The 25,390-nt window shown below is 40.4% G+C and overlaps 1 protein-coding gene across 1 annotated transcript in view; it reads left to right on the top strand.

Moving 5' to 3' along the window:
- LOC138268099 (hepatocyte nuclear factor 4-beta-like) overlaps positions 1-25,390 on the top strand; it is a 237,087-nt gene that overhangs the window by 78,612 nt on the left and 133,085 nt on the right. Inside the window, exon 3 of the mRNA XM_069217474.1 lies at positions 10,845-10,939. Coding sequence (XP_069073575.1) covers positions 10,845-10,939 — 95 coding nt within the window. The remainder of the gene's footprint in view (positions 1-10,844; positions 10,940-25,390) is intronic.

Here is a 25,390-nt window from a genome sequence, read left to right as displayed (position 1 = left end):
ACTACAAGGACGGCACAGCATCTGGGGGTCGCTTGAATTCGTACGCTGCCTTCTAGTATGATAGAGCTAATTAAAAAAATACAGACCCAACTAGATTTCAGCAAATTAGGTTGCAATGTGAGCATAGTACCTATGCATCCTGGTCGTGAAGCCTATTAATGTTCCAAGGGGCTCCCAGAACATTTTGAAAGAGCGGAATATAGTAATTGTAATGCACGCTCACCCCATCTAAATGAACTGGGTTCATCACATGTAGACTTGATACAGTTTATTTCTTTGTTTGCAGACTCCTCTAGTGAGTCAATAATTGTCACAAGGAATTGTTACCTACCCAGAGTGTTTATGTCTCACACAGCAGAATATAATTATACAGGATTGTTACTGAGTCTTGCCCTTAGATAATATTGTGCACCTTTGAAGCCCTTTTGAGAACAAATTATTTGTTCGTTTCAAAGGAGGGTGGGGAGCAAGGATCTTTTCTAAAGTTGAATTTTTGTCTAAGGCGGGAAAAGAGCATTTCTTGTATTGGGTGAGTTGGGATTCTAATTCTTGCAAACAAGGCAGCAGTCAAGAAGATTTGTCTTGAGAGGGCATCAACCATTCAAAGAGATTCAAACTTCTGAGTGATTAGAACCAAGTGAGTGATTTCATTTTAACCCTGCTCCTTCTGATTGGTCTCTCAAAAACTTGAATTATTAAAATGTTATCTTGGATTGTTGCAGACTTAAGACTGTTGATCAATGTAGATGTTTCAGCTTATTTACTCAAAGAAACTTAGGTAGAATGAGAGATCTCATCGTCTGTATGGTATAGTGTTTTTCTCCTGCCACACATTTGCAAAATTATGTCTGGACTTTGTCTTTATATACTAAGGGGCTTAATTTAGATATTTGTAAATTGGAAGAATGCAGTGATAAAATGCTTTCTGTGACACTAGTGGGAAACTATACTTTTCAACCAATTCCCCCTTAATAAATTTGTATATTCCTCCTCTAAGAGTAAGCAAGCAGTAGTTGATAAAATATGTTTTTTTTGGCTAACTACAGTCAATCAGGGTGCTGCCAGCACCTTTCAAACTCAATCTCATGGAATCAACAATTAAATATGAATATATACAGAATGGCACAATGTTATGGGAACATTCCTACAGGTTGTAGCCTTGCACAAATATTCAATTAATTGCGTAGTGATTTGTTACATTTCTTACAGTCTTGAAATTTAAGAGCACTGAGTGTTTGCTTTCCATGTACCTTTTTAGAACATTCCCTAATCACATCCTCTTTGTTTAACTTGTGTTAATACTTTACCATAGAATCTAGGATTGAAAAGGATCACTTTATGCAAGTTAATACCATATTGACTCCTCATGTAAGTTTAAGTATAAGCCATCAAGATAAGAACTGTGAGGGGACTTGTGGATCTTAAATCAATGAAGCAGGTGAAAAGAGGCACTAATGCCTGCAGATGTATCAGGGCTTGGAATAATGACCCAGGTACAATTGAGTTGCTATCTACCTTGATAACACTCCACGTTAGAGAAAGTCTAGTACCTTAATGAATGGATTGATTTCATCTTTATTTTTTGAGCTGGAAAGCTTGGTCTGCAAAAGAAGTACTAAGTCATTTGATCAGGAGGTGACCCCTTGACACAGATAATTGGCTCAAGCACTCATAGATTTAGATGTTCACGAAGAATGCAATATTCTTGGGCCTGGACTTCTCTGCATGGTCACCCTCAATCTTTTTGGCTTTTTCCCTCCACTTTTTGCTGAATTTGTTTTTGTTGGCCTTCGGTCTCTGTGCACTTTACCTCTGTTATTCAGCGCTAAAGTGCTTGTGCTGTCTCCCTAAAACATGGTTACATTGGCTTATACCTAATTGGCATATTAAATGTAGCTGTTAGTTCCCTGTAAAGTGGTATACCATATACTCAGGGCCTGTAAATTAAATGCTACAAGAGGACCTGCAACACGTATTGTGCCACCCACTTAATCAGCCCTTAAAAACATGTCAGTCCTGCCACTGCAGCCGGAATGCAGATTTAAACATCCATGCCGACTTGGTATTAAAATCCCCTTGCCGAGCCTTTGTGAATTCCTCCCATATAGTCGCACAATAGAGGGATTAGGTGTGCTTGAATGGGCCTTCTGCAGGCTGGATGGGGTGGGGGGACGGAGCTGAGCAATGCCTCACTTGCAACTAAATAGCCTATTCTCTGCCTTCACACAAATGGGCATATAACCCCCCCTCCCAGCCCCCAGTGGCACTGCAGCTAGTGTGGAGCTAGAGCAGGAGAGGCCTGGAATTCCATGCACTTCAAAGAACCTTTCTCAAAACGTTTCTCCCACCTTCCAGAGGAAGGACACCAGGACATTAAAAGGGGACCACCCAAAAGACACCACCTCTTCAGCACACATCTTGCCCTGTGGACACTCTGCCAGGAAGAAGGTCTGCTGGGCTGCTCAGTTAAACTGCTGCTCTTACAGTCTGCTGACCTGCAGTAATGCTGCCCTGTTTGTCCTGCTGCTCTGCTGCCTTCTGCCTGGGGACAACGACTGGATCTTCAACTGTCCCAGGGTCTCCAGAGTGAAACGAAAGGGTTTGTTTGCTGGCCTCCTGTTCAGAGCCACAGGGATACAAAAGGCTTCCTCCATTTTGAACCTGCACGTGGACCCAGCCTGTGAATCCTGACCCTCCTGTTGATGACCCTTGGAGGTTGTGCTAAATGTGCATAGATAGCCAAAATCCAAAATTGGGACATTTGTGGCTACAAACCGCCTATCCGCTCTAGATGCATTGCTGGTCGGATTGACATCACAGCTTCTCCAACTACTTTCTTCTCCAAAGCAGCACAACTGTTTCAGCAGTCCTTCACCAATGGGGTATCTGACCTTGTGATACGGTATTTGGCCAGTGCCCTCCTCCTTACTCCACTGGAGATTTTTGACTTTCATTTCAGAGACTAAACCAAACGTAGAAATTTTCACCATGAGTTTGACCGAAGGCTATCCGGCAATGATGCTTCCTTTTTGGGCACCTCCTGCAGCCTTTCCCCTTTGAACTTTACCTTCTTAGAAAAGTTTTCTCAAGAATATTTTAGGTCCGAAGGTGAGGTCTGACTTGGCCCAATTTATGTCTCGTATCTGAACCACTCTTGATCGCCTTTAGCCATATTTTTCGACTTTGGCCCAGTCTGGCACAACTGGATGTCTGCGGTTGGCGCTTAGATCTTCTAGGCACTAGATTTTGTTAAAAACTTCGAAAATTCATAACTTTGGTTCTATTGTTTAGTTTTTTGTTATTTTTCTTGTGTTGTGTTTTCACTTTAGTACCGTTTGTGAGCTGCATAAATACTTTACATATTGCTCCCAAGTTAAACATGACTGCTTTTTGTGTCAATCTACCCAGGGTTAAGCGCTGGATAGTTTAGTGACTTTTTACAGTTCATCCTGCAAGGAATTGTGTTGGTTGCTGACCACAGCTCACACCTCCAGTCAACCAACAATCCAATTCCTCGTAAATATTATACCTAAACTTTAAGGGCGCACGAAAGATAAAACCATATGAAAAAATTATGCAAACAGATAGGAAACATTTGATCTTGAAAGCGCATTCTTATTTTGTATTGTATTGTAATAGTATTTGTATAGCGCTTACTACTCCTGACGAGACGTCGAAGCGCTTTTCGGCAAGTAGTACGCTACTCTGGAACCCAAGAGCATTTAGTGGCGGATTAGTATAGAGAAATATGAGTACAGTTTTAGTATTATTATGAGTTAATTTGAGCAGAGGATATGTGAGTTTGTTAGTTGGATTGACTAGGGGGGAGTTTATAGTAATAGGATGAGGCTTGGGATGAGTAGAGGAGAGATGGAGGAGGGAAGAGTCTGTGGAAAGGGTAAGGGAGATCATAGTAGTAAGAGGGGTTTTGAATGAGTCATAGGTGAGATAAATGAGGGAGAATTTAGCAGGGCTGTTTGGGAGATCATGGTAGTAAACTGAGGTTTGGGTGAGCTAGATGTGGAAGAGGAGGGAAGAGCTTAGGCAGGGTTATTTTGGAGATGGAAGAAGTAGAATGGGTTTGGGATGAGTCAGAATGGGGCTGGAGGAAAGATTGACTGAGACATGACATATGGTGATAGGTAGACAAAGTAAAGCTTACAAGAGAGTACATTTATATATTTTTATGTATTTATAATTTTATATATATATATAAAATATACTTTTTTAAATAATTATTTTTATTTAATGTATTCATTATTATTATTATTGTTGTTATTATTATTATTATTATTATACCTTAATTTGCTTAGTTATAATTTGAATTTTATTTATGGATTTTTGTTTTTTTTATTTAACTTTTCTTTAGTATAGTAGGACTAGAGAAATAAATAGATATGTAAATACAAAGTAAGGGAATATATGTTGAAGGAATATAATAATGGTTATAATTAAATGACAAGAAAAGTAGTATTGTATAAACACAGACTTTCAAGATTTGTAAAATTTGAAGTTAATTAATAAGTGTATTTTTCTAACATTTATTTATCTTTCCTCAATTTTGAATAGTGAAATGCTTATGATAATAAAACATTTGATGAGTGTGATTTTAAAACGAGAGCAGGGATTCGTAAGTATCTCTTAGACTTCTCATCCTTGGCGTGGTCTCCCTTAACTTTATTGCCTCTGTTCCCCAGGTCGTTGATGTGTGCTGGACTCTGATTTTGCTGTTTTTGTTACCCTGGGCACTTTACCACTGCTAACCAGTGCTAAAGTGCAAGTGCTAATTGGCTATCCATTATTGGCATATTTGATTTATTAGTAAGTCCCTAGTACAGTGCACTAGAGGTGCCCAGGGCCTGTAAATCAAATGCTACTAGTGGGCCTGCAGCACTGCTTGTGCCACCCACATAAGTTGCTCTGTAATCATGTCTCAGACCTGCCACTGCAGTGTCTGTGTGTGCAGTTTTAACTGTAAATTCGACTTGGCAAGTGTACCCACTTGCCAGGCCTAAACCTTCCCTTTTCTTTCATGTCAGACACCCCTAACGTAGGCCCTAGGTAGCCCCAAGGGCAAGGTGCAGTGTATGGTTAAGGTAGGACATATAGTAATGTGTTTTATATGTTCTGACAGTGAAATATTGCTAAATTTGTTTTTCACTTTTGCAAGGCCTGTTCCTCTCATAGGTTAACGGGGGCTACCTTTAAATCGGATTAAAGTGTAGATTTGCGGATGGACATGTGGAGTTTGGGGTCTCTGAGCTCACAATTTAAAAATACATATTTTAGTAAAGTTGATTTTAAGATTGTGTGTTTGAAAATGCCACTTTTAGAAAGTGAGCATTTTCTTACTTATACTATTTCTGTGACTCTGCCTGTTTGTGAATTCCCTTTCTGGGTCAGTTTGACAGTTGGGCTGGTTGCACCTCACACTAGACAGTGACACAAAGGGAGCTGGGGTGTAGCCTGCATATCCCGATGAGCCATCTGTGCTAGGAGGGAGGGGAGGACTGGTCACTCACACCTGAAAGGGCTGTGCCTGTCCTCACACAATGCAGTCTCTCCAAACCCCTGGTGAGTGTCTGGGGCCTGGCCTGGGCAAGGCAGGATTTCACATTCAAAAGAGACTTTACTTTGAAGTAAGCCTACTTCAAAGTAGAAATTGGGTATAAGAAGGGCACCCAAAACCACAGACTTTAGAAACACTTCTGGAAACAAGAGGAACCTCTGCCTGGAGAAGAGCTGAAGAGCTGAGGAAGAAGAGCTGCCCTACCTGTGAGTGTGCTTCATGGAGCTATCCTGCAGTTGTTGCTTCTGCCAGAGTAAGAGTGCAAAGCCTGGACTTTGTGTGTCTTCCATCTTGAGAAGAAATCTACAAGGGCTTGATCTAGAGCTTGCCTCTGTTGTTTGATGTCTCAGGGACAGCAAAGACTTCTCTCTGCCAGCACCTGGGGTCTCTGGAGAGACTCCTACTCTGCCCTGTGGTGCCCATCCAGTTCTTGGGACCCTGAAAGGAGAAGCTGGCAGCCTAAAGACAAGGAAATGCACGCACAGAGCGCCGTGCGGGGAAAAGATTGACGCAACGCCGATCTGCGGCTGAAGAAACGACGCGCCGCCAGCACTGCAGCTGAGAATCGACGCTCGCAGGAAACGTGACTGAAGAATCGACGCACGGAGCAGGAGAAACGACGTGCAGCATGGCTGACAGAGGCTTGGAGATCACAACCCGCGCTGCGGGGTTTTTGGATCATCGTGCGGCTGGATTTCCAACTCCAGTACTGCTGGGCCTGGAAAAACAAGGCCTGCCAAGACCCAAGAGTGCTGACCGGATCGACGCATCGCTCTCCTGCAGAGATAAGAAATGACGCGCTCGACCCGGCGAAAGGGGAAACGACGCAAGATCCCGCTCGTGAGTGGAATCAACGCATTGCAAACCGTTTTTGACGCGCACTCGCCCATGCGGGGTTATTTTTGACGCACCCAAGGTACTTTTTCAAGCTAACAGCGTTAGTGTCTGTTTGAAACTGCTTAAAGACTCTTTTTGATTTGTAATTGATAACTTGACTTGTGTAGTGTGGATTTTTGTTGTTTTGGTCTTGTTTTGTTTGGATAAATATTTCCTATTTTTCTAAACATGTGTCATTTTGTAGTGTTTTCATTAAGTTACTGTGTGTGTTTTGGTACAAATACTTTACACCTAGCACTCTGAAGTTAAGCCTACTGCTCTGCCAAACTACCAAGGGGGAAAGCAGGGGGTTAGTGGGGGGTGATTCTCCTTTAACCTGACTAGAGTGAGGGTCCTTGCTTGAACAGGGGGTAACCTGACTGTCAACCCAAGACCCCATTTCTAACAGCATCCAGTATAACAACCTATCTAGGAGCTATCCAATGAACTATGACAAAGTTAGAATATATATATATATATATATATATATATATATATATATATATATATATATACACATTCATTCATATACATATTTAATCATGAGTAAATATACATTTGTTAAACAGCTGTAAAGTGTATGTGTGTAATTTATTGTCATGGCATTGTAGCGATACATATTTCCTAAACAACTATACATTTCTAGAATATACACATAAGCTGATTAAAAATATTTATCAACACAGGCATATGCAGTCCATTGCTGTTTGAATATGGTGGTTATGAAGGAAAGAGCCAACTCATGAGTAGTCTTCTGAAGACAAGATTCTGTTTTTGCATTATATCTATCAGAGAACTGGTAGACAAATCCACTATAGAATTTGCCTATGTCAGTTTATCATAAATTTGTCGCCATCAGGTTTCTTTTGTTTCCATTTATGGAAATCAGAGGCTCGTCAAGCACTGGAACAGTAATTAGGAAAGGCATTCAAAGATACGGATTTAAATATGAGTAATTGATGCATATAGTCTACTTAATCCTCAGTTTTGCCAGGAAACTTAGACACTGGGTTAAAACAATCAAAAATATCTTTCATCGAAAGTAGCTCGTTTTGCACTGAGTTAAAAGAACTTGAGGCTAGTTGTTTCATGTGATGATGAATTGTAATTTCTATTCTAATTTTGTGGTAATCACACACTTACCTCCACAAGAATGCATCCCACGTGTCTGCTGCTTAAGAATGTACAATATGCCGGTTACAGGTTCCCATAGAGCGTGGTAAGCATGGCGGTGCACTTTTTCAGTCCATATTGGGAGGTTGCTTTTGAGAGAAACCTGAAACTGAGATTTCCACCAGTGCTGTTCATTAAATGCCTCAGGGGCTGCAAGTAAAACACTGTTTCCATAAGGAAACTGATAAAACACAGACATTATTATCTATTGTGTTACCCAAATCTCTGCTGAGCACTTGGTAAAATCAGAAAAAAAAAAATGGTAGCCCTTTGACAGTTCATGATATTTCCACAGCCTTTTATTTCGCAATCGTTCAAATGTTGGATTTCCATATGTTGCGACCATTTTTATTCAGCAATATTGTTGACGTTACCCCTCTCAGTGACAACTGAGAGGGGGAAGCTCTGTTTATAATAGTCTTTCAATGTCATCACCGTATTTGCTATCTACAATTTGCCCATGTAAGCTGTATAGTTTCACTAATCACTTCTGGGTCATCATACAGAAGTTGTGTCCTTACCAGTCATCAGAGTCATCGTGTCTAACCATGGCTCGCAGCATCAGTCAACTCTGTAACATTGGCGTCTCATGAGGGTTCAGCAACAAAATGTTTGAAACAACAGAGTCAAGAATGTCTTTTGCTGTATAATTTGCATATAAATTCGATAAAAAGAGGCACTAATGACATTTCCAGAATTTCAATGCTATACTCAGATTATGGAGACCTTACAGGTTCAGACAGCATACAGGCCACACCAGTCTTACAGGATTTGCCCTGAAACAGCAATTCTGTTAATATTATAAAATGCTTTGTCAAAACAGGTGATAGAATGCCTCCACACTCACACAGTAGCTGTCACAGCAGACAAGGGCCCTTTGTGACCCGTTTAGGAAATCAGCTTCAAAGTCTCCCAATGCAATCATGATTTAACACTCAAATATCAACTTTAATATATTGTAGAGATACAATACTTTACTCTGAAAAAGTCAGCTATTAATCTTCTGAAAAAGGACATTGTTTGCAAATACCTTTGTGTTCTTTTGGGAAAAACATAATTGAATTTCCACATAAAAGCTTATTTTCATGAACAACACTGCATTTGTTATAAAAACTCATGTGTGGTTCCCATACGTCAGATTTTTATTTTCATCAAGCACTCACATGTACCACTTCAACACATGGGTGGACTCTGCCGTCTATCCACTTGTGTTATCATTTAGGAATCCATCCTATCCCAGGCACTTTATTCCAGGGATTTACCCAGTTTTATATCATGGATGGCCGCAGTTATAGAATGCACATCAGATTTCAACAATGGGCTCCATTATGCTAGGGTTGTTATTCTGTCAGGTGTGGACTCTATAACTCTCCAGAATGCCAGGGATGGTCAGCATTATGTATGAGGTGGGCACCACAATAAACTGCATAACCATCATTATATCAGGTAGGCATTATGCCAACGGTGGCCGCCGCCATGTCAGAGGTGTACAGTAAGGTATGAACGGTGAACATTAAGTGAGTGGTCAACCTCATCATTCTTGAGACACCCACAAGATGCCAAGGAGGTATGGAGTGGGAGAAGTTGTCTGGAGGCTTAGGTACCAATTATGTAATCTGGAAACCAGGAGAATATACTCTCAGCTTCAGCACTTTACTGAATATTATGTGACTCTGGGCAAATAAGTTGCTCTCTCTATCCAATTCAAGTATTGCTTCTTTACTTTGACATAAAGTGTAGCAACGGTAGGAGAAGGTATCCACTCTGACTCAGAGGGCAGAGACTCAGACATGATACTCTTAGTAGATGGTGCTCACAGTGTGACTTCCGTGTTTTTCTCCACCTCCTTTGTATGTGTTTGGGAACAGTGGCCTGTTATGGTGCACGCGTGACACTTCTAGCTGCAACTCTGCATGGTCACCAGTTTTTATATGTATTGAACTTGCATTCCTGTTAAGCGCACTTAACTGAGGTAAAAGTCATATTTTCTTTTTTTAGATCTGGCCTTTAACTTTAAGAAAGAGTTAGCATTGTCGCCAGACTATTGTTTAAAAAAAATCGTACAGAGAAGAGCGGTTGGGAAGTAAACGTCATTGATTGGTTTGTCAAATTGTCACTCACATTGCTTCCGCTCGCTTGCAGCATACTTCATGGGGCAGTGGGGCAGCCCACTTTACCAATTAGCTTCTTTCATTTTGGGTGACTGCATGAAGCCTGTGCACATTGTTCACATCTGCCTAAAAATAGTTCTTCTCTTCAATTACGAAGATGGTGCAAAGTATGCTTTATTTTATTTATTCTCATATTAACGTTAAATACCAGCTAGTTATTTTGCATGCTGTTCGGGTGCGAAGTTAGCTGGTGATTTATTTTCCGGCTACCCTTTAAAGCTGCTGTAATTATTAAATGTTGAAGTGACACTGTATCATTGAAGGTGCCTGCAATGTGAGTGTTTGATCTGACAGTGATTTATTCTAGGCGTTCACAGGTAATAATAATACAAAAATGCATGGTACTACTGAAAGGCTTTTTATATAAAATAAATCACAAGAAAACCAGCCACCTCAGTTATTGTTTTTGTTTACACATTTTATTGCAGTCTTATGACAGCCACCTTTAGATGGCTACATGTTCTTTTTTCATTTTATGGCATAAAATGCATTAAAAAATAACTCCTCCTCCTTTGGAGGGCTTTGCCAGTGTTTGTTCTCTCTGGTATTTTCAAGTCGAATACAAATAAAATTATAGACTGGCAACTCTGAATAACAGTGCAAATGTTAATGAGAGGGTTTTATTGACATGTAATAGACAACCTTAGCAAAGGTCGAGTTATCTATCACATTACTCAGAACCCCGAGGAGAAAAATACACAGTTTATTCAGTTACCAATCTACAATTCTGTTAGGTAATGTGTGCCCCCTCGCCTTCTTTTCCTGCTTACATCAGCACCCCAGGAGTAGAGGAGTGATGAGGGACCACATATAATTAGATGTCCTGTCATCCAACCCAACCACTTTTGACATTAAGCGTCCATCGTTACCTCAGTACTAAAACAAGCGTTGGCAAACTTTGTACTGGTTGTTACTCAGGTGGGACAAGTGGAAGTATAACCATTTTTATATTTCAAAAGTGCTGAATGGAAAAGATAAGAGAAAAAATGAAAGCTTGCGAATCGCTTAATTTCAGATCTTGGTCACGTGACATTGCCTTTCTTTGTCTCCCTCAGATTTAGCCGGCAGTGTGTAGTAGACAAAGACAAAAGGAATCAGTGTCGGTACTGCCGGCTCAGAAAATGTTTCCGTTCTGGGATGAGAAAGGAAGGTATGTGTGAAACTGTTACGACTATCAGCAACATATTAGCAACATGGAATTAATGTTAATCAATCTTCCCCATAAAAGAATTCGACATAATACTGAAAATAAGCACCGTAGTTATCGAATTTCAATTGAAGCAAATGTAATTTGGGGTTAGAAACATATACAACTTCTTATTCTCTGTATCAGAATTTAGAATTCCAAACACAAATTCAACATTTCGCCCACTCTAGTTGCACTTAGGTTTATTTGTGTGCTCTACTAGTCATAAGAAAACAAAACAGACCCTGTCTGGCCCAAGCTATCGAAACAATATTTAATAAAAATATACAGTTGAACAGCTAAGACATCAAGAGTATGAACATAGTAAATAAAACAACAATGCACATCACTCCAATTCTAATTGAACAGCACTGGCTTCCTTTCAACCCCAGAATCTAATTTAAGCTGCGTTCTTTACAAAGCAGTCCACGCAACATCCCCCACTTTGCCTTGTCAATGAGAAAGCTTTTTGCGCGTTAATCTAAAAGTGCATCCTTAATAATTTGCATAACAGTAATCTGCACTGAAATTCACAGGTGTAAAATGATATGGAGCTATGGCTTTTGAAACAATGTTGATGTGACCTACTAAGGTGTGCTTTCCTGGTTTATGTAACTAGGTCTTAGGTAGGCCGCGTTGTCATCTTGTTCAAAATGGACGTCGCCATCACTGATTATTATTTCTGCGGCTTATAGACAAGCAAGTCATGTTCACTTATTTCTGAACGGCACTGTTCTCCGAAAAGGCCCTCCAAGATTCTTCCACTTGCGTGCAGAATTGTGTTCATTCACAATAGTTTGCTGTTGTTTATCTAACTAGTTTGTTCTGATGCCTCGAGATAACAATAGGTCAGAAGCTCTGATTCAGTATTCATGTAGTAGGCTAGTGCTTAGATTGCAGGGCAGTATGACTATTGTAAAATCCTTATTCAGGTTTGTTGAACATGTATTTCTTTGCTTACACTGCAATGATTCTGAACTTTCCATGCTCTTCTATGAGGAAATTTCCTACATAAACCCTAAATCTTGGTGGTAAACCAGATCTTTTTGAGACTTTCACTATGCTACTAGAAATGCTGTCCAATTTCGTAATGAGTGTGCCGCATATTTGGAAGTTGACATTGATTCTGTCACTTTTCTGGAGTTATGGCAATTGATTTCTATGTCAACCAGCAGTTTCTGCATTTAGTTATCCCATATTGCACCTTTTGTAATAAACCTCGTATATTTTCTACTTCTGCCCTAGAACACACTTTTCTTATTTACCTGTGTTTTCGATATGGTCATTTTGTACCTTATCTTGGGACAAATTGCCTCATAAAATTGAGGTTAACCCTGTCTCTGATCTACCCAACCTCTTGGTGTGATCTTGAGGTTCAAAATGTAAGGGGTATAGTGCAACTACATAAATCTACTCTATATTTGGTAGCATACGAAATCTCAGAAGCAACAACAACCTTCTTTTGTGTAGTCCTGTGTGAGTTATTTTCTTTTTTCACTTCAATACTGTTTATGGTGTGCATACATTCTTTCCAAATTACTTCTAAGTTGAGCCTGAATGCTTTGTGCCAAACTACAAGGGGATTAAGCACAGATTCATTTATTTACATTCGTGGTTCACGCAGACAAGGATTGAGGTTATTTGAGACGGGTTCTCAGCCCTCCTCAACTAATACTCCAGTTCCATACAGGTGGTTACTTGGATACTTCTGTTCTCTCCTTTCACTTAACTACCTTCCCACTTTTTTCCACGCATCCATCTGTCTCCACTTTCCCCTCATTTCCTACCTGCCACCTTCCATCCCTTCCCCAGTCCATTCATCTATCCCTTTCCTCCATACCTTCATCTTGTTTTCTTCCTCTTTTAGTTGCTTCTTCACTTACTTCCCCCTGCTGCTTCCGAAGCCTTCCATCATTTCCCCAAATCTCCTGCCCCTCCCACATCCCCATCCCTCCTACTCATTCCTCCTCTTCTCTTCACTCATATTCTCCTCCTAGTTTCCCTCACTTCCTCCCTTCTCTTGCCCCTAACTCGACAGCCTCCTTGACTTCTCCTTGGTTGCCTCTCTACATTCCTTGCCATCTCTCCGTCCCTCCTTATGCTTTCTCCTCCATGAAACATTATTGTCTCCTGACGCTTTTCCTCACTTCCTCGCATACTGTTGGCCATTGTTCATTTTAGGACCCTGCGCCATAACTAATGTTCTTTGTAAAGCACATCTATACCTTTTTGGTGCCCGTGCACTATATAAAATTGTAAATAAATAAATAAAGCTGTGGGACATTTGCTCAGTAATTTAGAAATGTAGTGAAAGAAAAGAGCTCTGGTTGACCCCACCAGTCAATCGAACAGTTGAGGAGATGTGTTTCTTCATTTTGCCTACTACAGCAAAACTGAACAATTACAACCATAGCCCTCTCCCTATGGAGGATATGTTCATTGCCCATGGTGCCCAGTTCAAATGTAGTCGACAGATCTAATATGATCTTGGCCACTGGCCTGGCATGATCCCTAAGATCAAGGATTTTCTCTATGGTATCCATTGTAGAAGCAACCCTAAATATAAGAGAGCTGAATATTGGAGACAATAAAGTTGCTTTCTACATAATCATGACGCTTATTTGACAATTCTGTTTCTATTGTTTTCCATATAGTCAGTAATGTGGATATGGACTAAAGTAGACATAAGGTGCAGAATCTATTTAGAAGAGGAAGTAATATTGCTAGTGTTAATTATAAGGGAAACACTTCTTCATAAAAAATAAACTTAAAAAGCATGTATTATCCTCAGCCAAAGATAAACTATTTTCTTTGATGTCATCTATACGTGAGCTGGAGGGATGCATTTAATTGCCTCTACTGAATATAAACTGCATAACAAAAAAAAACACAAGTATTTCCTTTTTCATCCTTATCCAGCACAGTTATAGAGTTTGCTTAAAAGTGCTGCGATAGATCATGGGGGCTCTGAGCTATGTCCCAGCATTTACAGTTATATTAATAACAACTTGTTTTTTATATATTGCTTCGTATCACACATTGGCATTACTAAGGTTGGGAAAGAACAGTTGTTGGTAATTCAATTTAATGGTACTAAGTTTACTGAACTCATAATATGGAAGGCGGGGGTAACTTTGACAGGTTTAAAAATTATGACCTGCAGATCACAGCAGATGTCAGCTTCCAATATTAACCTCACTGAGCCACCCTCTTGTCGCTGTAAGTGAAGTATTAAATGTGCTGTGTAGAAATGTGAACTAATATGCTTCAGTTCTCTTCCATGATGTTGATGCACAAGGTTTTTTTCCCCCTTTAATCCGACCCCCTTGTTGCTAGAGGCATTCCCTATCACCCTATAACATTTATAAACAACCACTGGGTCATCATGTTGCAAAAGAATTGTGTCATGATTTGTACATAAAACGTACAAATATACTCTCGTTATTATTGGCCCTGTAAATGGTGTGAAATGTATTGCATCTGATAAAATCCCTCTCCACTGAGTTGGAAATACTTGTAATGTGATAAACACCTCCCAAATATGCCTTTTTTTAAAATGAAATGTGTGTTTTTGTGTTAATACACCAAAATCTGAATGTTCTGGTAAATCACTGCCATTTCCCCTGATAAGTATATGGAGGTTTGACCTGCCAATATTTACCACAAAACCCATAATTGCGATATGCATGGTCATAAGAGTTACTGCGCATATCGCAATTAACCTGCCCTCTCAAAATGCAGGCCACAGACTTTTCACAACCACAATGGCTTTTTCTCTTTTTCTGTAATTTGGTGCATTATATTACTTTTTGACATTTTATTTTACTGTTTTTTGTATCCCCCTTTCCTACATCCATAAATGTAGGTGTATCCTGAAGTGTATACTTTGTTTTAGTTATGATACAAAATCACTTTGCTTCTTTCATAATGTTTGCACTTCTATTCTCCCCTTCCTTCCTACACATTCCGCCCCGCAAGACATAACTATGTGCATTTGCCAGGGCACAATCTGAAACCTAAGTCACAGTTGCTTAGATATAACCTTACCCTTGGTATTTGGAGATACTGTGGGAATTTCTGGTAGGTGAACACTGATGAAGCTATTGTTACATATTCACATACTATATGTGGGCAGCTTTCAGTATGAGAACAGATTGGGGATGGGACGCCAACTTATTTAATGAAGATGAAAGGTGAAAGCTACTCCATAAAAAAAAATATTTAAAGAGAGAAGCAAAAAATGCAATTGTGCTAAAGCTTAGTCACCCAACTTCCTATATGTGGAAATATGCACTTGCTGTATATTACAAATATGTCTGTTTTATGCGTGTAGCATCCTACTTTTGAGAATTGCAATGTGGGTGGAAATTTAAACCAAACGTAGGAATGATCTTTCAGGAGCAACTGAATTCTTATGACAGTGTTGCTCTAAAGTGTCTGCTCACTAGGTTACCTCATTAGAATATGTTAGACATTGGGTCACTATTTGCCTGGAGTGTGAGCCCTGGTCAAGCAGCAACCACAGTCCAGGGTAAGGCACAAGCTAACCCCAAATAAATCTGTGCTCAACCTCCTGGTAGCTTGGCTTAGAGCAATGTGGCCTAATTTAGAGACAATGTGTAAAGTATTTGTGCAACACTTTAAACAGTGAACAAGCCACACAAAACAATCCCACAACAGTTTATAACAAGCATTTGCAATGTAATAGGTCTCGCATTTTCTTGAGTTAGAGCTATTGGCATTGTAATTTCTTAACTGGACTTTTCTTGCCACATAAATTGGTCAACCCTGCCTCATAATTTCACCTTTTCCTGCCACATAATTCCAGTGGCCCAACATTTAACTACATCACTTCCATTTATCTTCTTTCTCTATCTTAAAACATATGCAATTATCATGTAAACCTTTATCAGAAATAAACGTTTGGCGCTAGAGTGTAATGCTCAAAGCACCATAACAAAAATATCACTTGGGACGATTTGGAGGGTGAAAGGAAAGAGGGAGTCAGGAGTAAAGATGGAGAGGACAAGTGGCCTAGTAATGGTATCATGGGCCCTGGAGTAAGAAAGGAAATGGTTGACTGGAAGTTTGATAGGAAAACAGAGCAGTAATTAGAGTTGAGTGCGGTCCGTAGGTCTCTGGGCCCCGGTACCACTGCACCTGTTGCTCTATTGATAACTAGTCCTCAGAAGAGAAAGCTGATGGGGTACAAAAACAAGAAGCGAAAGGAATGCAACAGATAAAAGGAAGAACTAGAAGGGGTCGCAAACAAATGAAAGAAGGGAAAGAAAGAATGAGAAAAGGAAAGCACAACTACGAGAAGAAGTAGAGCAAACATGTGAGACAAAAGAAAAAAAGGAAGGAAGCTAGTGAACGAAAGATAAAGAGGAGAAACTAAAGAAGTGTGAAAAGAAAGAGAAAAATTAACATTAGAGAAATAATAGCGATAGTGAGAGAAACAAGCAGCGAAAGAACCAGGGCATGTATATACTGACGCATTTCCCAGAGAGACAGAATGGGAAAACCACTTTGACACTTTGGGGCCTGACAAGTGACTTGTGGCTTCCACATACAGATGGGAAAATGAAGGATTTATAGTAAAATGTGAATTGACAGATAAAGATAAGAAAAACACCAGAGAAAGAAAGGAAAAAAAAAAAAAGTAAAAGGAGGCATATTGGGTCAAAGGAAAGAGCAAATAAAAAAGACAAAGAATGAAGGGGTTAGAAATAATAGTACGTTTTTGCGAGTTTGAAAGAGGAGGTAGCAAGAGGAAGATGGAAATAAAAAAGGGAGAGGAGTAGAAATTAACAGTTAAAAGAGCGAAACTGTTAACATGTGGATTTTAGGAGCTAGAAAGAGAAAAGTGGGGGAGTGAAAAAAAAAACATTGATAGTAAACAGAGTAAAGTAAAGAACGGAGTGAGATAGGTAAAACAGACCCTCCCAAATAAAGATGGCAGCTAAGAATAGACTTATTTGGCTCCCCCACATTTTCAAATGGAAGTCAGAGTGTGGAAGAGCAGGAGGTACTGCAGAAGAACAGTAGGTGCATTAACAGAGTTGTATGTGAACCCCAATGCAGCAATATTGGGGCACTTCAGATTAGGGTTGGGGGTATAAACAGAGCTGTGTGGCACAGTGCTGAAATAGCAGAAAAGCAGCGGTTGAGGAATGAGAAACGGCACGCTGGGTAATTCCTGGTATTGGAATAATGGGACGCTGCAGGTTAGGGTTGAGGTGCACTGAGATGAGTTGTATGTGGGCTGCAGAACTGGAATAGTAATGGGCACACAAGACCAGAAGTGAGGTATGTTAATGGAGGTATGTGTGGAACCTAGTATTGGCGTGCCAGTGTTGCCAAGTGTTAGCCTGAAGGTGCCCTGGTGTAGCTGCGAGTGAAGCCCATACTGAGAAGAAATGTGCACTGATTGCTAGAATTGATGGTTTCTGGTAGAGCTGTGGTGGTTCCCATCAACAGTGGCATTAGATATTAGACTTGAGGTACACAGGCTGAGCTGTGTTTTGCTCTTTTGGGTCCTGTACTGGCTTGACAGTGTGACTGAATATTAGAATTGCTGTAATGGAACTGAGTGGGGTTCCAGTATAGGATAGGAAGTGACCTCACTGGGGTAGAACTGAGGTGCACTGATAGAGCTGCACCCGAGGTCCCAGTACTGAAGCAGCAGAGTGTACTGACTGTAAGGCTGCCAGAGGTGCTCTGGCAGACAGCGTGCGTGGGGTTCCTGGCACTGGAACGGCTGAGGGTTTGGAGTGTGTGAACTGAGGTGCACTGATGGAGCTGCGCCCGAGGTCCCAGTACTGGAGCAGCAGAGTGTATTGACTGGAAGAACTGAGGTGATCTGGCAGACAGCGTGTGGGGAGTTCCTGGCACTGGCACGGCCGAGGGCTTGGAGTGTATGAACTGAGGCGCACTGATAGAGTGGCGAGCGAGATCCCAGTATGGAGCAGAAGTGGGCACTGTCTCTAAGGATTGCAGAGCTCTGGTAGAGTTAGTAAAGAAAATCCAAGCCAAGGAAGGATGGGAACCAGGCAGCTGAGAGAGGGTGCATAGAGCCTACAAAGATCAAATGTGACCAAGATACCAGCCTGATTTATAGCCTTGTTTACAGTTAATCTCAGAGTAGAATGCTCTGCAAATGAAAAGGGAAGCTGCCCTGAACAGGAGCAGGAAACCAATTCAAAAGAAAAAGTCCCCTGCAGACTACATAAACAGGACAGAGCGTAATTATACAGTGGTTTGTCCCTGCTCCCACACAGAAGAAGGAGGGACAAAGAGGCATGACTGACCAATAGCAAGCAAGGATTTTTAAATGACACTGAAACTAACAAATGAAAAAGCTGGAAGCCCACAGAAGAAGTATACAAGAGGTTTTACGCTCAACTTAAAATAAATCCAATAGATCTGAATTTAATAAATAATGTTAATGTTAAGGTTAAGTGTTTTATAAGGCCTGCAGTTACCTGGAGGTATCCTGGTGCTAAGTCTACTACAGGAATGCGCCCAAATAGAGAAATCAAACATGGAAAAGCCAGGTTTTTCATTCTTTCCGGAAAGACAAGAGGTTAAGCATGGATCTGATCTGTGGGAAAGGAGGTTCCAGCTTTTGCTGTATTGAAAACAAAGCTCTTACCTCCCCACTTGACCTGTTTACATTTTGGAATAGCCAATGCTTTAGATCCCAGCTTGGTTTATACCATTTGAATTTGTGCCTGAGATAGCCTTGGCCAGTGTGATGCAATGCTTTATAGGCTGTACATAGTGCCTTAAACTGAATTTGTTTCATAATGGGAAGCGAACACGATGGGTGGATTGCTGGAAAAGTGGATTTAATTTTGTGAATCCCTAACAGGAGATGAGCAGCAGCATTTTGGAGTGTTTGAAGTTTATTCAAATGCTGATGTAGCATACCAAAATAGATGTCATTACAATGATCCAGTTTTGAGAGCACCAGAGTCATTACTAGCTTTTCTGGGCCTCAAAGGGCATGAAAGGAAGAATAAAAAAAGATGAAAATAACAAAAATCCAATCAGAACTAGAGTTAGGAATTTTTAAAGGAAAAACTCAATATAGCTCCTAAAAAGCATAAAGAACCAACCACAGCTATCTAATCTCACTGGACCAGGTCAAAGTGAAAAGTTCAGGCATGCCGTGATGGAGAGCGGTTTGGATACAGTCCCAGATTAGACCTGCTAAAGGTTTGCCTTCTCAAGTTTTGTGCCAAGACTCTGGTTTGCATTGGTGAGGGTCAAGAGGAGCAAGCAGAGGGTCACAGGCAGCAGTGCGAAGAGCAGGCTGGGCATCGCAAATTGGTGGGCTGGACTTTCACGTTTGCGGTCCCCTGCCGGCTGTCTCTGCTCTGCGAACAGACAGCTGAAGGTAGCTTGCACTGATTTTCAATGCGAGTGGCATGGTTCCAATACAAATAGGTATGTTCTTGGTCATGAAGAGCCCAAAAGCTTGATTTAAACAGGCCGTGAGCCACATCAAAGTTTTAGGACTTAAGAGGCACCACTTGGGGGTCAGGAACGCACTGAAGATGGTTCCAGAAGCTGTTGGGGAGCCTTTTATGTTCCTGAGGCTCAGATCAGGATGCCTCCAGGCTTGCCCTCTGAGTCACTCTGGGGTCCTGGGCTCAAGATGAAGTTGCAGGTCCAGTTTTTCTTCCCTAGGCAAGAGGGCATCAGGTCAGCAGAGCAGCAGTTCTTTTAGAGCAGCAGAGTGGCAGTCTTTGTAGCAGCACAGTAGTTCTTCTTCCTGGCAAACTATCCATAGACCCAGAAGTGTACTGAAGAGTTGGTGTCTAAGGTTTTTATAAACAGTAGTACATTCGAAGTGGGAGAGAAGCTTCTAGAGGTATGCCTTTGAAGTGCACTGTTGCCATGTCTTCCTGTCCCTGCTCCAGACTAACTGCAGGGGGTATGCAGCCCTTTGTGTGAAGACAGGACACAGCCTATTCAGGTGTAAGTGGGGCTGTGCCCAGCTCCTCCCTCTCATCCTGCCAGTGATGGCCCATCCAGTCACACCTAAGCTGCCATCTAGGAGGAATACACAAAGCCCAACTGTTACGCCCAGTCATGTGATCCAGAGACAGGTTGCAGGCACAGAATGGCTAAGAAAAGAAAATGCCTTTTAAACGTCACACTGGTAAAGCCTTTTGTGCATTACTCTTACAAGGTGGTGGTTGCCGTATCCTGAGAATTAAAAATATATATATATGCACAGTGGGGGATTGTCTGCTGGTAGGGTTTTAGGCATAATGCCAAGGCACACAAGGTATGGCTGGCTCCAGGGGTTGTACTCTAGGACTGATGCCAGGCCCTGCGTCCATCCTCACACCGCTCATAGCGTTTGGTGGTTGTTGTCCTTGCATATTATAATAAAATCATACTTCCTGTTTAAAAAAAAAAAACTAGAAATTCACTGAAAAAACAACAGTTAAAGTGATGTTTCAGTTATATAGTAATGTTAGTTTAAACATATTGTTTTAAACTAAAAAAATCTGTGAAATTAACAGGTATGGTTATTTCAGGTAACTATAAATTGTGCCCTTGCCATGCACTGCTTATGACCTCCCATGTTACAACACTCAAGACATATTCTGTGACAGCATTAATAACATTACAGATGACAACTGAACTGACATCATTAACACCAATGCTGTCTGTGTTGAGGGTGCTTTATACATTTTAAGCAGGTTACTTTTAGAACAAAAGTTTGGAGAGAGAATGCCAATGAACTGCTGCTAAAAAAAAAAAAACATCCATCCCAATCTAGGGGCATTCAATTTTCAGAATTTGTAAGAGGTAGAGGTCAGCTGATCAAGGCAGTATCCAGGGCATAAAATACCTTCAACTTTGAGTCATGGGACACTGACTGTGGAAAGTCCGAGGACCCAGCCTTTCCTCTAAAAGCTAGCAAGTGCATCCTATTACCGCCGTGCCATTTATCCAAAATTCTAATCTGAATTTTGACTCAAGAAGCTAAAGCAAACTGGAGGAATAACATAGCTAAGTTGATGGCAACTGAACTTAGAAGCTAGCGCTTTATATACAATTATCATTGATTTAAAGGTAATTTGTTGGATCATCGTCAGTTACTGTAAGGTTGCCAGCACTGAAGAGTCATCTTCTATATTCTGCAACCTATTTACAAGCCTGGCCGTGGATTTTTGGATTAGCTGTAGAAGATAGTCAACTTTTGCTGATGTTATCACTTTTTCTTCTTACCTGCCTCTTCCACCAACCTATGGCCGGATCCGTTGGCAGGCAGTCAGTACATGATGCTTTATTAGCATGACTTTAGGTATATATAATGCTAAAGCTGAGGTGTGGATGGCATCTGCTGCCCTACGTAACCTCCCACCCCAACACACTAATGTGAGCAAATGTCTGGACCCATACCAGGCCCCTCTATACAACGCCTCATTCACAAGATGTTTGCCTTTTATTCAAGAATACCGATGCATAGAGTGTCCTTTGCACTGTTTCCGTTGCTTGCTGTGTGCTAAACTCTGCAAGGGTCGTTAGGCAGAGTTTAGGTCCAGAGGTTACTCTTCCGACTTCAGAGCCCAGGGACCTGCTTTTGCATCCCAACCTGAGCACCTCACTAAAATGTGTGTTTCTGGCCACATACATAATCTCCTTGTGCCTAAAAATGTTAACACTAGAAATGCAACCGTAGTCCAGAATTGCTCTCCTCTTTATTTAATTGGTTTGTATCTTTTCCCAACACCCACTCAATCAAAGCACATTTTCCACTGTCCCCCCGCTATATTTATGTTTTATAAACATGAATGCATACATTATGGAGAACACTTAAAATTGTAATGTTAATGTCAAAGGAGACTAGATAATTGAATAAATTGAAGAATACAGTTGCTAGTGTCTTAGGTATAGAATGCACGCAATAAAGCCAAGTTCGAGATTTAAACCATTAAATCCCAAAGAAAATCTACTATGCACAGTAATACTGGAAGTGTGCGAACTTGGCAGACTTTGACTCTTCTAACTTCAGAATTGTTTTTTAAACTTCGTGACATTCTGGGACCTGCCAAACTTGAAAACGTTTATTATATTTTAAAAAAAACTTTGTAACTTCAAGAAGTGGCAGGATTGTACACTATGCACAATTATACTGTTGGAATTTAAATTGTATTTACCCATAATTCTTACTATACTACCTAAAAATGAAATAGACATACACCATTTTAAGTCAATACAGGTTAGGCCGTTTCTACAAATAAATGTAAATGAGACGATCATTTTCTTGTAAAGGGGAAGACAAAGGAAGATTAGGGTCCAAAACAAAAACTCCAAGACTGCAAAACACTTCCTGGTGTGAAACAAAACACAATGTACATTGTGCTGCTAAAAACGTTTTAAGAGCAGTCGTGTGCAGAAATTCTTATTATCAACATCTAGTTATTTATTGTTTACTTATTTGAAACATTCAAAACGTGTTGCTTCCGTCTATCTTTCAGAGCACACTGCATGCTTATTTACCCACTTTATGTATTCTGTGCACTTGCTGCTCTAATGAGCTCCTGGTGGACATTTAGGACCAGGTGAATCAAAGTTCCATTTGGCATTACCTAAATAGTGAATTTGAAGAAATCGCTATTTAGGTAATACAAAATGGAATGTAACAAAAAAACGATTCCCTAATAGCAATTTCTAAACTTGTGCAATCGCTAATAGGGAATCACTATTAAGGCCCATAGATGAGTGTTTTTGCATTTCTTAATTTACAAATTCCTATTAGGAATTTGTGAATTAGGTAATGCAAAAACAAGGGAATTTAGGACCTAAGGCCTCCTTTGATGTACCCCCACCCCAAAAAGAGTTATGCACATATAAAGCACACACGTTTCCCTACATGCCACTTTAAAAAAATGCATTTAAAATGCCTTTTTTTAAAGTGCACATGCTTACCACCAACTTGGAGTGCGTGGTAATTGCATTCTCTAAATGTCGAGTTCGCATTTAGAAAATGCTTGATACATTTGCATAGAAAATCGCAAATAGGAATTCCCTGTGTGTTGCCATACACCCCAAACCCCCTTCTACATATAACTAATCCATACTTGCCAACATCTTAAAACAGGAAAGCAGGAAACAGTCATCATTCTGAATCAATTTTTAGGCTCTGTGAGATAGCGTCATGAAACCATTCTCTGCCACAGGCCAATCAGCCCTGTCTTTTACACTGCTGTCAACTTTCAGAGCTTGCTCTCAGTCTAGCCCAATGAATTCCAATGTATCTTTTGCCTAAAGTGACCCTGAATGCTACAAACTGAAATTTTATCTTCTTTATTAATTTTGTCAAAGAGAATCCCTAGTAAGCATTGCTTCAGACTAACCTTGGGCAAATTACCTCCCACCTGTTGTAATCTGTATGCTACTCAGTGGAGATTTTTTTGTACTTGAGGACATATTTTTATTTGTGCAAAATTAGCAAAGGACTCATCATATCTAACACATGTTATGGACCTCCCTCGGTAGATCCTATTTTGTTGTTGTCAGGAAGGTTCCGAAGATAGCAGAATAACAGCAACTTTAATCTAGCATTGCTTGAAATTCTTTTTACTTCCTCACATGCCTTGTTACATCCATTAATGGTTCAGAGCAGTCTGAAGTCCATTTCTCTCCAACTATTGTAGTCTCTCCTCTTAACCTTGTCTCAAAACTAAATGCATGTTGGCTTGTAGTCTCTATTTAGCATCACCTCCATTGTGTGCGTGTCCCTCTGATCATCTGAAAACATTTTCCAGACTTCCATTGCTGCTTGTGCCAACCACGCATGTTGCAGAAATTGGCTAGGGCATAGCCCTTAAAACTTGTGGAGTTCTGCAAATGCAATATGTTATTTCTGTAAATATCAACCACCATTTCACATCCACCTTTGCATCACCAGACTACAGACATATCCTGTGTCACTATCTTAAAAGGTCTATTACAACAAAGTGGCAAATCAGGTGCAAACAAGGCTGGACAATGTGGTTGATTTGCAAAGCTGTACATAATAGTTTTAGGATTTCATCTTCAAAGTGGATACCTCTGTCTGTCATAATAGAAGTAGGCAAGACAAATCTTGGTTTCAAGTCCCTCAACAATAATTTGGCCACAGTCATGCTGTTGGATCTCCTAGTTGGAAAGGCTTCCGCCCATTTGGAAAATAAGCAAACAATCACTAAAATATATCTAAGACCTTTACAAACAGGGATTTGAGCATTATCTGCTTGCAGCTTTGTGAAGGGTCCCTCAGACTTTCCTATGTGACAAGTAATGCATCTTTGATATAGATCTTCTGCTACAGCTCTGAAATGAGTATTATGCCAGTACGTCTTGTAAATCCTCACAATACTATCTCTCCCTCCATGAGCCTGTCCATGTACTAACTTTGCTATAGTTGGCAGCATTGAATCAGAAGGTGCATATGGATGTTCTGCAGTTCCCCAAATATCATTTTGTTGTTAAAACCAGTTCTTTCCAACCTTTTCTTTTCATCCTTTGGTACTGCCTTCTGAAGCTCCATGCGCTCCTTGAGTGTTGCCTGTACTGGATTTAACAAAAACAGATCACATTATTTGTTTCATAAATTTCTGTTTCAGGTTTACATTGTTCTGGTTCTTGTTCTTTTGATTGGATTGTTACAGTTTCAAAAGCACAATAATTAACAACCTAGTCATCATACTAATTTACAACCAACATTACTTTAGGCTATTGCAAAGCCTCCAGAAGGTTCAAATTTTACGTACCACTTCTGATCGGAGGACCAGAAGATGTTATGAAACCTCTTTATGATCACAGTTGCCCAAAATCATGTACTACTTCAAAACCATACTAGCTGTACAGATTGTCACACTCATTACATTAGAGAGACAGCATGCGCTTGTCAGGGCAATGGGTTCTGCTACTTGTGCTGATGTAGCATTACACAAGTATGATGCAATTTAAGAAATAGAGCAAATTGTGCAAGCTATTCTCAGTATTCTTAATGGTTTCTCAGCAAAGAACCTTCCACAAATAGAGTTAAAGCATACTCATTAAGTAGACATTCTTTTATGTCTGTAGTTATTTTGTTACACAAGTCTGTTTCGTTAATACAATTACAGTCTGATTCTTCATCTTCACCATTGTTTGTAATTGGCAGCAACATTGCAGGATTCAAAGTATTACATCTGATTCAGATGTTCTCAGGTGCCACTATAACTTGCTAATATTTTGTCAGATGGCTGCTTGCCGTGTGCTGAGTTTGTGTACAGGCCAGCAAAATTGCAAGTGAAAGTAGGACTGTAAGAGATTGGGTTAATATTTGAGAGGGTGACAGCTCCAATCAAGTAATAAACACATCCTTGTCCGGGTGAACCACCACAGTCGCTAAAAGAACAT

The sequence above is a fragment of the Pleurodeles waltl genome, chromosome 12 (assembly GCF_031143425.1).
Source record: "Pleurodeles waltl isolate 20211129_DDA chromosome 12, aPleWal1.hap1.20221129, whole genome shotgun sequence".
In the NCBI taxonomy this organism is placed as follows: domain Eukaryota; kingdom Metazoa; phylum Chordata; class Amphibia; order Caudata; family Salamandridae; genus Pleurodeles; species Pleurodeles waltl.
This window is presented reverse-complemented; position numbering and strand designations above follow the sequence as displayed.